The sequence below is a fragment of the Muntiacus reevesi genome, chromosome 7, assembly GCF_963930625.1.
Source record: "Muntiacus reevesi chromosome 7, mMunRee1.1, whole genome shotgun sequence".
Classification (NCBI taxonomy): domain Eukaryota; kingdom Metazoa; phylum Chordata; class Mammalia; order Artiodactyla; family Cervidae; genus Muntiacus; species Muntiacus reevesi.
This window is the reverse complement of record NC_089255.1, coordinates 50,832,454-50,846,940: the sequence shown is the minus strand read 5'-3', so window position 1 is coordinate 50,846,940 and position 14,487 is coordinate 50,832,454. Positions and strand designations below refer to the sequence as shown.

Sequence of the window (14,487 nt, the reverse complement as noted above, 5' to 3'; positions counted from 1 at the left end):
GATTAGCATACTAACTAAAGTCAGTCAGAAAAAGAAAGACAAACACCACATGATATCACTTACATGTAGAATCCAAAATATGACACATGAACTTATTTATGAAACAGAAACAGACTCATAGACCATAGAGAACAGATTTGTGGTTGCCAAGGGGAAGGGAAGGACTGGGAATTTGGGATTAGCAGATATAAACTATTATACAGAGGATGGATAAACAACAGGGTCCTACTGTATAACACAGGAAACTATATTCAATATCCTATAATAAACCATAATGGAAAAGAATATGAAAAAGAATGTCTATATATAACTGAGTCCACTTTGCTGTACTGCAGAGATTGGCACACATTGTAAATCAACTATACGTCAATAAAAATAAAATAAAATTAAATAAAAATAAAAACAAACAAATACCTTGTTAAACTTAAAAGCTTCTGCACAACAAAGGAAATCATAAACAACAAAAAGACAATCCACAGAATGAGAGAAAATATTTGCAAATGAAGCAACTGACAAGGGATTCATCTACAAAATATACAAACAGCTCACACAGCTCTATGTCAGATAAAAAAACAAAAAACAACCAAAAAATATGCAGAGGCTTTAAATAGCCATTTCTCCAGAGAAGACATACTGATGGCCAAAAAGCACATGAAAAGATGCTCAACATAATAATTATCAGAGAAACGTAAAATTACAGTGAGGGATCACCTCAACTAAGTCAGAATGGCCTCATCAAAAAGACTATAGACAGTAAATGCTGGAGAGAGAGTGGAGAAAAGGAACCTTCCTACACTGTTTGTGGGAATGTAAATTGGTACAACCACTATGGAAAACAGTATGGAGGTTCCTTGAAAAAACTAAAACTAGAACGACTATATGATTTAACAATTGTACTCTTTGGCATATATCCAAAGAAAATCGTAATTCCAAAAAAAACACATGCACCCCAATGTTCATTACATCACTATATACAACGATCAAGACATAAAAGCAACTTAAACGTCCATCAAGCAAGGAATCAATAACAATGTGGTACATTTATACAGTGGAATATTACTCAGCCATGACAATGAAATAATGTCATTTGCAGCAACATGGATGAACTTAGAAATTATTACACTGAGTGAAGTAAGTCATACAAAGACAAATATCATATGATACCACTCATATGTGAATCTCATATTTACAGAACAGAAACAGACTTGGAGATAAAATAACAAACTTAAGGTTACCAAAGGGGAAATGTGGGGGGCGGTTAAATCAGGAGCTTGGGATTAGCATATACTCTCTATTATACATAACAAAGATAATCAACAAGGACCTGCTATATAACACAGGGAACTCTGCTCAATATTCTGTGACAACCTATATGAGAAAAGAATCAGAAAAGGAATATATGTGCATGTGTAACAATAAAAAAGGCTGACACCGAAGAATTGATTCTTTGGAACTGTGGTGCTGGAGAAGACTCTTGAGAGTTCCTTGGGCAGCAAGGAGATCAAGCCAGTCAATCATAAAGGAAATCAACCCTGACTATTCATTGGAAGAACTGATGCTGAAGCTGAAGTTCCAATACTTGAGAGGAGCATGGAAATATATACATTACCATATGTAAACTAGATAGCTGATGGAAAGTTGAGGGCTTCCTTAGTGGCTCAGATGGTAAAGAATCTGCCTGTAATGCAGGAAACCAGTTTGATCCCTGGGACAGGAAAATCCCCTGGAGAAGGGAATGGCTACCCGCTCTACTATGCATGCCTGAAGAATCCCATGGACAGAGGACTTTTGAAAGTCCCTTGGACAGCAAAGAGATCAAGCCAGTCAGTCAGTCCTAAAGGTAATCAACCCTGAATATTCATTGGAAGGATTGATGCTGAAACTCCAATACTTTAGTCGCCTGATGCGAAGCACCAACTCACTGGAAAAGATCTTGATACTGGGAAAGATTGAGGGCAGGAGGAGAAGTGGGTGACAGACAACAAGATGGTTGGATAGCATCACTGACTCAATGGACATGATTCCATTGAGCAGACTCCGGGAGAGAGTGAAGGACAAGGAAGTCTGGCATGCAGTCCATATGGGGTCACAAAGAGTCGGACACGACTTAAGTGACTGAACAACAATGAGGACTTGCTAGTATAATACAGGGAGCTAAATCTGGCGCTCTGTGACAACCTAAAGGAGTGGGAGGTTTGTGAGGGAGGGGAATATTTATGAATTCTGATTCATGTTGATGTATGGCAGAAACCAGACAATACTGTAAAGCAATTATCCTCTAAATAATTTTTTTTTAAAGTTAACTAAAAATCATGGTCCCTCTAATAATATTTAAATGAAATACTCAACTATATTACTGCAGTCTATTTTTAAGTGTTGAAAAAGGATTTCCTAGAGTTATCTTATCACATGAAGCAAATGGTGAGTTTTGTTTCATATTCCTAATTTGCCTTCTTTCATTTCTCAGCCAAACAGGTAGGACTCGTGAGATCGCAATGCCTTCCAGGAACTATACCCCATACACACGAGTCCTAGAGTTGACCACGAAGAAAACGCTGACCTAAGCACTTGGAGACATGCACTTTTCACTGATGGACAAAGGCCTTGGAACCCTGCAGCCTGAAGTCTGGAAAGGGTGACTGTTGCTTCCTCCTGTACACTGTTTTAAGTCCCAGTGGAAATTGCTGAGGTTTTGCTCCACTTCTAAAATATGAGGCAAAGTGGAGGTGGAGGGGGGAGGGCAGGAGAGAGAGATTTCAAGGTCGTTTTTCAAACTCCCAACCGGTGTATGTGTGTACCCTGCTGTCCTGGGCTGGCGTTAGCTTTCCATGTAGACACTTGAGTGCTGGCAGGACAAGTCTCTTGTTTTCTGTTTTACTAGACTTCGGTTGGGAGGAAAAAGGGTATTAACTTGAAATTTCATGCTACTCATGCCAGGATCATTTGTTACAGCATGAAGGTTTTACTTACCTGTAAAAGTATTAGAGGCAGTGTTTCTCTGCTACAGGGAAGCCTGTCCATAGGAGCATGGGCACCTGGGGAAATGTGACCCCAGGAAGGAAGGGGCAGGTGCCGAGGACCCGTGCAGGGGCGTGGAAACCTCGACTGGAGTCAGTCCTTGTGAGGGCAGACACGCTTCATTCTGATGTGCTAATCCCTTGGTTTAATTTGTGCCTTATGCCTTTATGGGGCCAGCTGAAATCACTGTATTTCTTCAACCTGTGATTTACTTTTTCTTTCTCACTTTAAATGAAAGAGAATTTTGGATGTTGTAGAAATTTAATCACTTAATATTTTCAGTATCAATTAGTGTTTTCATTAAAAGAATGAATAATTTGTTCATGCATGCTCTACTTTGACATTATAACCTATGTCACATATGTTTAATAAATGCCATATATTTTGTTCTACTGCTGCTGTCATTGTGTGTCATTTATGACCGTGTAGAGGGGTAAAGAACAGAACCAGGTTCTGGACTGTTCAAGTTAGGGCACCATAATCTTTCAATCAGTAGAGCCCCTAGAATCATTTACAAACTGTACAAGAGGGTGTGTGTGTTTGTGTGTATGTATTTAAACCCCGAAATTTATCTAGTTAACTTACCTTCTAGAAAGATTAAGATGCATTCATGTTTATAAAACATTAAGATCATTTTTACTAAAAAAAAAAAAAAAAAAAATCCTCCTGTGTGCCCAAACTCCCTGTGCTGTGGCTAGTCATTCAGTTGTGTCTGACTCTCTGCTACTCCATGGACTGTCACCCACCAAGCTCCTCTGTCCATGGGGATTCTCCAGACAAGAATACTGGAGTGAGTATCACCCCAGGGGATCTATCTTTCTCCAGGGGATCTTTCCAACCCAGAGATCGAACCCAGGTCTCCCGCATTGCAGGTGGGTTCTTTACCAGCTGAGCTACTAAGGAAGCCCACCCAAACTCCCTACCCCTTACCTTTAAAAAAAAAAACAAAAAAGAGCCAAAGAAAGAAAGCAAAGTAACTCAGTTGAGTAAATGACCACAAGTCAGCATAGTGTCAAGAGGAAATGACATATTTTGAAGTCAAATATGTATTTAAATTGGGACTTTGGACGTGTCGTCAAAGCTCTCTGAATATCAACTTCATGTTCTACTAACTGGGGATAATCATGCCTACCTGATTGCTTCTGCAGCACATATACTAAAATTGGAACAATATACAGAAGATTAGCATGGCCCCTCAGCAAGCAAACCAAATCCCTTATGATTATACAGTGGAAGTGACAAATAGATTCAAGGGATTAGATCTGATAGAGTACCAGAAGAATTATGGACAGAGGTTCATAATACTGTAAAGAAGGTGGTGATCAAAACCATTCCCAAGAAAAATACAAGAAGTCAAAAAGGTTGTCTGAGGAGGCCTTACAAATAGTTGAGAAAAGAAGAGAAGCAAAAAGCAAAGGAGAAAGGGAAAGATATACCCAACTGAATGTAGAGTTCTAAAGAATAGCAAGCAGAGATATGAAAGCCTTCTTCAGTGAACAATGCAAAACAAAGAAATAGAGAAAAACAATAGAATGGGAAAGACTAGAAATTGCTTCAAGAATATTAGAGATATTGAGGGAATATTTCATGTAAAGATGGGCACAATAAAGGACCGAAATACTATGGACCTAAAAGAAAAAAGCAGAGACATCTCTCTACCAACGAAGATCCATAAGCTATGGTTTGTGAGAGATGGACCATAAAGAAAGCTGAGTGTTGAAGAATTGATGCTTTTGAATTGTGGTGTTGGATTAGACTCTTGAGAGTCCCTTGGGCAGCAAGAATATCAAACCAGTCAATCCTAAAGGAAATCTGTCCTGAATATTCATTGGAAGGGCTGATGCTGAAGCTACAATATTTTGGCTACCTGACATGAAGAACTGTCTTAGAAAAGACCCTGGTTCTGGGAAAGATTGAAGGTAGGAGAAGAAGGGGATGACAGAGGATGAAATGGTTGGATGGCATCACTGACTCGATAGACATGAGTTTGAGCAAGTTTGGGAGTTGGTGATGGACAGGGAAGCCTGGCGTGCTGCAGTCCATGGGGTCACAAAGAGTTAGAGATGACTGAGCAACTGAACTGAAAAGAAGCAGAAGAGATTAAGAAGAGGTGACAAGAATACATGAAAGAACTGTACAAGAAAGGTCTTAATGACCCGGATAACCATGATAGTGTGATCACTCACCTAGAGTCAGACATTCTGGAGTCCAAAGTCAAGTGGGCCTTAGGAAGCATTACTATGAACAAAGCTAGTGGAAGTGATGGAATTCCAGCTGAGCTATTTCAAATCCTAAAAGACGAGGCTGTTAAAGTGCTGCACTCAATATGCCAGCAAATTTGGAAAACTCAGCAGTGGCCACAGGACTGGAAAAGGTCAGTTTCCATTCCAATCCCAAAGAAGGGCAATGCCAAAGAAATGTTCAAACTACCACACAATTGTGCTCATTTCACGTGCTAACAAGGTAATGCTTAAAATTCTTCAAGCTAGGCTTCAACAGTATGTGAACTGAGAACTTCCAGATGTACAAGCTGGATTTAGAAAAGGCAGAGGAACCAGAGATCAATTTGCCAACATCTGTTGGATCACAGAAAAAGCAAGGGAATTCCAGAAAAACATCTGCTTCATTGACCATGTTAAAGCCTTTGACTGTGTGGATCACAACAAACTGCGGGAAATTCTTCAAGAGATGGGAATACCAGACCACCTTACCCGCCTCTTGAGAAACTTGTATGCAGGTCAAGAAGCAATAGTTAGAGCCTGACATGGAACGACGGACTGGTTCCAAATTGGGAAAGGAGTACATCAAGGCTGTATATTGTCACCTTGCTTATTTAACTTATATGCAGAGTACATCATGTGAAATGCCAGACTGGATGAAGCACAAGCTGGAATTAAGATTGCTGGGAGAAATATCAATAAACTCAGGGTGGTGCAGATGACAGCACCCTAACTGCAGAAAGCTAACAGGAACCTAAAGAGCCTCTTGGTGAAGGTAAAAGAGGAGAGTGAAAAAGTTGGCTTAAAACTCAACATTCAGAAAACTAAGATCATGGCATCCGGTCCTATCACTTCATGGCAAATAGATGGAAGTGGAAACAGTGGCTGACTTTATTTTTTTGGGCTCCAAACTCGCCACAGATGGTGCCTACAGCCACGAAGTTAAAAGACGCTTGCTTCTTGGAAGAAAAACTATGACAAACCTAGATAGGGTAATAAAAAGCAGAGACATCACTTTGCCGACAAAGGTCTACACAGTCAAGGCTATGGTTTTTCCAGTAGCCATGTATGGATGTGAGAGTTGGAGCATAAAGACAGCTGAGTGCAGAGGAATTGATGCTTTTGAATCATGGTGCTGGAGTAGACTCTTGAGAGTCCCTTGGACAGCAAGGAGATCAAACCAGCCAATCCTAAAGGAAATCAATCCTGAATATTCATTGGAAGGACTGATGCTGAAGCTGAAGTACCAATAGTTCAGCCACCTGATGCAAAGAGCCAACTCATTGGAAAAGACCCTGATGCTGGGAAAGATTGAGGGCAGAGGATGAGATGGTGGGATGGCATCACCGAATCAGTGGACATGAGTTTAAGCAAACCCCAGGAGACAGTGAAAGACAGGGAAGCCTGGCATGCTGCTATCCCTGGGGTCACAGAGATTCAGACATGACTGAGTGACTGAACAACAAGCATGACACACAAGTTCATGAAGTGTTCCATATTTTTTACACAAAAATAAACTCAAAATGGCTTATAGACTTAAACATAAAGACATAACACTATAAAACTCCTAGAAGAGATCATAGGAAAAACATTTTCTGACAAACTGTACCAATGACTTAAACATAAAGACATAACACTATAAAACTCCTAGAAGAGATCATAGGAAAAACATTTTCTGACAAACTGTACCAATGTTTTCTTAGATCAGTCTCCCAAGGCAACAGAAACAAAAACAAATAGGACTTAATCAAACCCACAAGCTTTTGCATAGCAAAGGAAACCATAAGGAAAACAAAGAACAAAATAACCTATGGAATGGGAGGAAATATTTGCAAACAATGCGACCAAGAAGGGCTTAATTTCCAAAATATCCAAACAGCTCACACAATAACAAAAAAAGCAAACAACCCAACTGAAAAATAGAAAGGAGGAGATATCCCTGGTGGTCCAGTTGCAGGCTGTGCTCCCAATGCAGGGGCCCTGGGTTTGATCCCTAGTCAGGGAACTAGATCCTACATGCTGCAATCAAGAGTACATGCCACAACTTAAAGATCCCTCATGTCACAATGAAGATGGAAGGTCCTGTCTACCACAACTAAGACCCAGCACAGCCAGATAAAGAAGTAAGTATTAAGGAGGAAAAAAGAAAAACAGGCAGAAGATCTAAACAGACATTTCTCCAAAGAAGAAATATAGATGACCAGTAGGTTCTTGAAAAGATGATCAACATCACTAATTATTAGAGAAATGCAAGTCAAAACTACAGTAAGGTACCAGCACCCACTAGTCAGAATGGTCATCATTAAAGAGTCAACAAGTAAAAAATGCTGGGCAGGGTGTGAAGAAAGGAAACTCTCCTATGGCTGCTGGTGAGGATGTAAGTTGGGGTAGCCACTGTGGAAAACAGTATGGAAGATTCTCTGAAAACTAAAAATAGAATTACTATATATCCAGCAATTCCACTTCCAGGCATAGATCTGGACAAAACTCTAATTCAACAAGAGGCAGGCACCCCTGTGTCCATAGCAGCACCAGGCACAGTAACCAAGACACGGAAACAAGCTGGACGTCTATTTACAGGTGGAGGGATACCGAAGATGCAGTCCATAGATGATGGAATACTACTCAGTCACGAAAGAGAACAAAGTAATGCCATCTGCAGCAACATGGATGGAACTAGAGATGATCATGCTAAGTGAGTCAGAAAGACAAATACCCTATGATATCACTTATCTGTGGAATCTAAGATATGACACAAATGAACCTATATGAAACAGAAACAGTATCACGGACATAGAGAAAAGATTGGTGGTTGTCAAGGAGGAGAGCGTTGGAGGGAGGGATGGAGTAGGAGTTTGGGATTAGCAGATGCCAACTGGTTGTGTGTGTGTGTGTGTGTGTGTGTGTGTATATATAATGGATAAATAACAAGGTTCTACTGTGTAGTACAGAGAACTATATTCAATATCCTATGATAAAGCACAATGGAAAAGAATATATAAAAAGGAATATATCTATAACAGAATCACTTCGCTGTACAGCAGTAATTAATATAACACTGTAAATCAACTGCACTTTAATTAAAAAAAAAAAATCACACCTACCTGATAGGCTAACGTTGAGTGCCGACTGAGGTAGGTCAGGCAGAGGCCTGTCCTGGGACTTGGTGCACAGGAGGGTCCTGCCATCCGGAGGTGTGTCTTAAAGCACTGCTCTTGAGTCCTGGCTACCTTCCTTCTCCGAGATGCTTTAGCAAGAGAAGCCTTTTCCTAGCGCAGCGTCAAGGAAGAGAATTTCAGGAAAAGGCAGATCCTGGGCCCAGGAGGTAGTGAAGCAGGACTCAGAGTGGCAGAGGGTTCTGGGAACTCCTGGGCCCCTGGAGAAGCTGGTGGGGAAACAGCTTCTAAATGAAATGTGGTGGTGTAAAAAATGTCAGTTTTGGTGAGAGCAAGAAAGAAAGACTGTTCGGCAAACACTCCACACCCTCCTTCTTAAAACAACCAAAAAAGGGAAAAAAAATCAGTAATTTTAAATTCAAAGAATGCTAGGAAACATTCTATAATATTAAAGGTGGTCTAGCCCCGGGTCTTTTGTATTTATAAATTTTTAAATATACCTGCAACATTTAGAGAATTCTAAACATTATTTGAACTATTCAGAAAGACCACTGAAGGGACTTCCTCAGTGATATAGACTTGAAACTGAAAAAAAAAAACCCAGAGCTGATCCTTCTTATCCTTTGTCAAAAGGGTGTCAAAATTAGTGACACTCAATCTACCGTCTGAGACAGAGTGGCGTTTGTTCTTCAACCTCCTCATAAGCACAGGTTTCATGTAGAACTGGAGAGAAAAACTCTAATATCACATGCAAATTTACTCTGAATTTATTAAAAAATGTATTCCTATAATAATGCCTCAATTAATATTCTCATTCCAATCCTTCCAGACTTTCTTAAACACACACACACACACAGGCCATTTATTGTTTTAGAATACACAGGACTCTATACAGAAGCAGAATCATGGTACTCAGGAATGCAGGCTCTTGAGACCATCTCAGCTTAGTCATAAGTGTGTGCCTTGAGCAAATCACAGAACCTCTTTGAGCCCCTGTAAAATGGGATCACTGACAGTTCCTTCCCAACTGTCACTGTGTGCAGATGAAATGAGTTAATATCTGTGGGGTTCTAAGAATAGTGCAGGGTGCACAGTAAGCACTTGGAAAGTGTTACCTATGGTCGATAACCACATTTCACTTACACACTACAGCATTCTATATAGGTACAGATGTATAGAGCTACACTGATGTTTCTGACAGCTAGCTGGAGTCTACTTTATTGGTATACTATGGTTTACTTGCCCTATCCCCAGCTGTTGGAATTTTGGAATTGTCTTTTCTCTTTTTAAAGCAATCCTCTGATAAGTTCCTAGAAGAGGGATCACTGGGTCATGAGTTAGGTACATTTCAATCTTTCAGTGCATGTGGTCCAATGTGGCCTCTGGAGATTTGAGTCCACTGAAACTCTCACCAACAGAACGAGAATATTTTTTCTCTACCTCTCTGCCAACACTGGGAATGAGAAATGAAGGTATGTATAAAGTTGGTAGCTTTAGGCAGGCCCGCACCCTTCCAGCCCCCCACCCCCACCAAAAAAGAGCAGAAAGTACCTTCAGGATACCGCCTGTGGATACCTGAGCTCCAGACTGTGCAGGTGTGAGCTGCAGGCGTGCAGGCATCCCCATGGTCCAGAGAGTGCAGGGCAGGCGGCAGGAAACAGGACTGGGCTTACTTGGGAGCTGGCGTCTTCCAGGGTCCTGGAATCAGAGAAGGCCTGCTGCTTAGTGAGTCAGAAGCTAGAGTTGGCCATCCTGACAAAAGATTCACCACATGTCTGATAGGAGGTTTGAGTCTGGGTGGCACGTACCCCAGGAAGCTCTTTTTAGGGCTAGCTGGGGAGCAATGTTTGGGAAGTATCTGGAGCTTGGTGATGTGACATGGTGGCCCCAATAGAGGGCGCACCAACCAAGACTGATTCCCAGCTGGCCCAAGTGGATCTGTCTACTCCAGGCACCCTCTTTCTCCCCAGTAAATGCCATTGGCCTGCTCCAGGATTCCTTTCTGCCCTGCTTCATGCCACATCAGACCATAGTGCTCTCCTGGACATCCAGACTCAGAGGCCCAGTTCAGTTCATCTAGCACATGCTAGGTGCTGGGGAGACATGGATGTGTACCCTCAAGACCTTCATCCTTCCCAAAACTGTTTCCAGTGAGTCTGTCTCCTCCCGATGTTTGTTTTCTCTGAATCCCATGGGTATTTTTTCCCATCCTATCTTCTCTACTCTCACATCTGATGACAGACCATCATGTCCAGGACAGAGGAGCCTGGCGTGCTGCTGTCCATGGAGTCACAAAAAGTGCTGGACACAACTCAGATACTGAACAACAACCATACAGGTAAGCTCCTTGGGGGCAGTTTCCTATAGAGGAGGGGACAACATTCCACACCTCAACAAGCATGGAGAAATCTACAAATGAAAAGTATCCAGAAGGAGCTAGAGAAAGTAACGGAGAAAGTAAAGGAGACTCAGAGTTACCGGACCTAGGCATAGCATGCAACCACTCCAATCTTCATAGCAATTCTGTGTAGAAAATGTCACTACTACCATTTTGTAGGTAAAGAAATGGAAAGGCAAAGAGAGATGAAAACTGTCTGAAACCACCAGATCTGTCTGACTTCAGAACGGGAGTGGGAAGGTTGGAGTTGGTATTGTCACTAAACTGCAATACTCCCGTGGGTGGCTCTCTGGTGCAGTGCTCCCACGAGCAGCTCTGCCCAGGAAGGAAATGGAAGTGCACCCCGAAGAGGCTGGCTGGGCTGATCATGTGAAAGAGCACAGGAGAAGTTTTCAGAGACATGCCTACAATCAACACCAACATTGACCCCTGCTATTAGTACTAGTCATTACTGTGAAGGAGGTATTGTACCATGAATACCTGCAGACCCAAGGATTTCCTTTTACTGGACACATTTTACAGACTTAATGAATAATGCTTGTGAGTAGGGCTGTGTAGAAGGAAAGCAGGGCAAAAAAAAAAAAAAGTATGTCGGGATAAACAGGATTAAATAAACCACAGACTCCTTTCTCTTATATGCAAATTTGAGAATAACTCACTGGACTTTGTCAGTAGAGGACAAGCCCCAAAGTAAGACTGGAGATGAGTTTCTGGAAAGAGATCAGTGGGAGACTGCTGCTAAATCTGGAGGTAATTTATTAGGCAGGATTAGATTGCTAATGCATGGTGTGAAGTATAAATCAAAGAAGTTTTTGCATATGGATGTCCAATGAATTGTTAAAGCACTGTTTGTTGAAAAGACTATGCATTTTCCACTGAATTGCCTTTGTACCATTGTGGAAAATCAACTGGTCATACTGGTACATAGGTCTATTTCTGTACAGTCTGTTATAATGATCTAGTTGCCTGTCTTAACACCAGTCCCACACTGTCTTGATTACTGTTCAGTTCAGTCACTCAGTCATGTCCGACTCTTTGCAACCCCATGAATTGCAGCACACCAGGCCTCCCTGTCTATCACCAACTCCCAGAGTTTACTCAAACTCATGCCCATCGAGTCGGTGATGCCATCCAGTCATCTCATCCTCTGTCGTCCCCTTCTCCTCCTGCCCCCAATCCCTCCCAGCATCAGCTTTATCTTAAGCCTTCAAGTCAGGTAGTATGGGCTTTTCAACTGTTCTTTTTCAAAGTTGTTTTGGCTAGTCTAGGTCTTCTGCATTTCCACATGAATTTTACTCTCTGTCAGTTTCTCCCTATGGGCTGTTGGGATTCTGACTGACATTGCACTGAATAGATGGGGCTTCCCCGGTAGCTCAGTGGTAAAGAATCTGCCTGCAGTGCAGAAGCCATAGCAAACATGGGTTTGATCCCTGGGTTGGGAAGATCCCCTGGAGTATGGCAGAGTATGGCAACCCACTCCAGTATTCTTGCCTGGAGAATCCTATGGACAGAGGAGCCTGGTGGGCTACAGTCGACAGGGTCGCAAAGAGTTAGACACAACCGAAATGTCTTAGCACGCACACACACACTGAATGGACAGATCATCAAGGAGAAAACCAAGACCTACTGTTGATTATCAGGCCAACTTGGAACTGGTGAGACTAGGTGAGTTCCATGCTGCTGCTGCTTCTGTCTTCTTCAGCTGGGAAGGTAATAGGTAAAAACTTTCATGGAATTCTGAACAAAATATTATAAGAAACATTAATTTGTGCCCAAGGGCCATAAAACTGATGTAATTTGAATGCAATAAAATATAAATAAATGGCAAACAGTTCTTGGGGGTTTTCTCTTAATTTTTCAACACATACTTTCGAGTTTTAACATAGAGCATTTACAGCATTCACCTTCCTGAATTGGGGTGGGAGGGGGGTTGAGAAATAATTAGTAGGCAATTTTTTGGCCCTGGGACTTTTCTTGTAAATGTTTTCTTTGGCAGCCATACTCTTGAGAACAGGAAGTTACTCTCTTGTTACAGATTTAAGACTTTTCTGAGCCAAATAACAGAAAGCAGGATTAGTTCTGAAATGAAGGGGGAGAAAAAACAACTCTTGGCTCTTGCTGGAGATTAATGACATCTTGCAAATATTTTAATTCTCCCTTTTCCTCTTAACTTGCCACCTCCTAAACAAAGCACATTCAGCCTGAAAAATCTTAACTGGTCATTTTGTGGTCCAACCCTAAAATAAAATATCTTTATGGTACCCACAAATTTATTTAAAAAAACTTTTGATGGGCTGGGGGAAGTAAATAAATGCTGTCTCAAGTTGACCTATTCTGTCACAAAGTCCCAAAATAGAATTTAAAATAGAAAATGTAGTTGTAAAGATGCTACAGTATCATAAAGATTTATCATTTTCTTTGACCCTTTAAAATGCATTGTGCTATAGATAAAAATGATAAATCAAGCTTTGTAAACAAAGCCTATATATTGTTAGAGATGTTGACAAACAACTTCTTAGCAATTGTTCAAAATAACAGAATTATATCCTTTGACTACAGCATTTATTAGTCTGACTACAAAACAAGCAAACTGGTTTGCCCCAGAAAAGACTAAGTTCTTTTGAATTAATATCCACTTTTACATTTGATTCTAGGGAAGAAAAAAAACAAAACACCCAACAAGTTGCAATGTCAATGAAGTTTACAACCAGTGGGGACAGTAACTACAAAATCAGGGGTCTTAATTCCCTGACCAGGGACTGAATCTGTGTGCCCTGCAGTGGAAGTGCAGAGTCCTAACCACTAAACTGACAAGGAATTTCCTGTAGGAATTCTTAAAACACAGATGATCTTTAGGAAAACAGATTTAGAAGTGAAGAACACCTTCCTGTAACAGGTGATCTCTAGGAAGTGATCTACTAGTGATCTAGGGAGTTTCCAAGGTATTACAGTCATCCCTCAGTATCAAAAGTGGGGGAACTGGTTTTAGGCTCTCTGTTCCCACAGATACCAAAATCCACACATGCTCAAACCCTTATATAAAATGGTGTAGTATTTGCATAAACTTATCCTCTCATATAATTTAAATCATCAAGATTATTTATAACACCTAATATAAACACTTTTTAAATAGTTGCTAGTACATAAGCAAATTCACGTTTTGCTTTTTTGGAACTTTCCAGGATTTTTTTTTCCCTTTTTCTGAGTATTTTGGTTCCATGGTGGTGGTGGTTTAATCACTTAGTTGTGTCCAACTTTTTGCGACCCCATGAACTGTAATCCGCCAGGCTCCTCTGTCCATGAGATTTTCCAGGCAAGAATATTGGAATGGGTTGCCATTTCCTTCTCCAAGGGATCTTTTCAATCCAGGGATTGAACCTGTGGCTCCTGCATCTCCTGCAATGCAGGCAGATTCTTTATCACTGAGTCACCGGAGAAACCCCATTTTGGCTCTGAGGTTTGTTGAATCTGTGGATGTGGAACCCACACATATGGAGGACTGACTGTAACTGCAGCCTCTCAAAAAAGAAAAGGCCTAAAATTTCACTTATACTTATGTTTTCACACACCAAACTCAAATGTCCTGGTACCCGGGAAGACTGCATCAAGGTGGTAAGGGTCTGTGGTAGGACAATGGGGGTGAGTGGCTGGTGGTGAGGAGGGGCAGGGAGGATGCTCACCAGGATCACTAGTACATGTCCATCTTAAAGTCATTCGAAATTCATAATTTTGAAAA

General features: G+C 41.1%; 1 protein-coding gene and 1 pseudogene across 2 annotated transcripts in view; both read left to right on the top strand.

Annotated features, from left to right (window-relative positions):
* MYZAP (myocardial zonula adherens protein) overlaps nucleotides 1-3,390 on the top strand; it is a 115,903-nt gene extending 112,513 nt beyond the window's left edge. For both annotated transcript variants that reach the window (XM_065940610.1, XM_065940609.1), the window contains one exon: nucleotides 2,468-3,390. In XM_065940610.1, the coding sequence (XP_065796682.1) occupies nucleotides 2,468-2,479 (12 nt within the window). In that variant the 3' untranslated portion in view covers nucleotides 2,480-3,390. The remainder of the gene's footprint in view (nucleotides 1-2,467) is intronic.
* A 764-nt stretch (nucleotides 3,391-4,154) lies between these two features.
* Nucleotides 4,155-4,221, top strand: LOC136172756 (U6 spliceosomal RNA; annotated as a pseudogene).
* The last annotated feature ends 10,266 nt before the right edge of the window (nucleotides 4,222-14,487 follow it).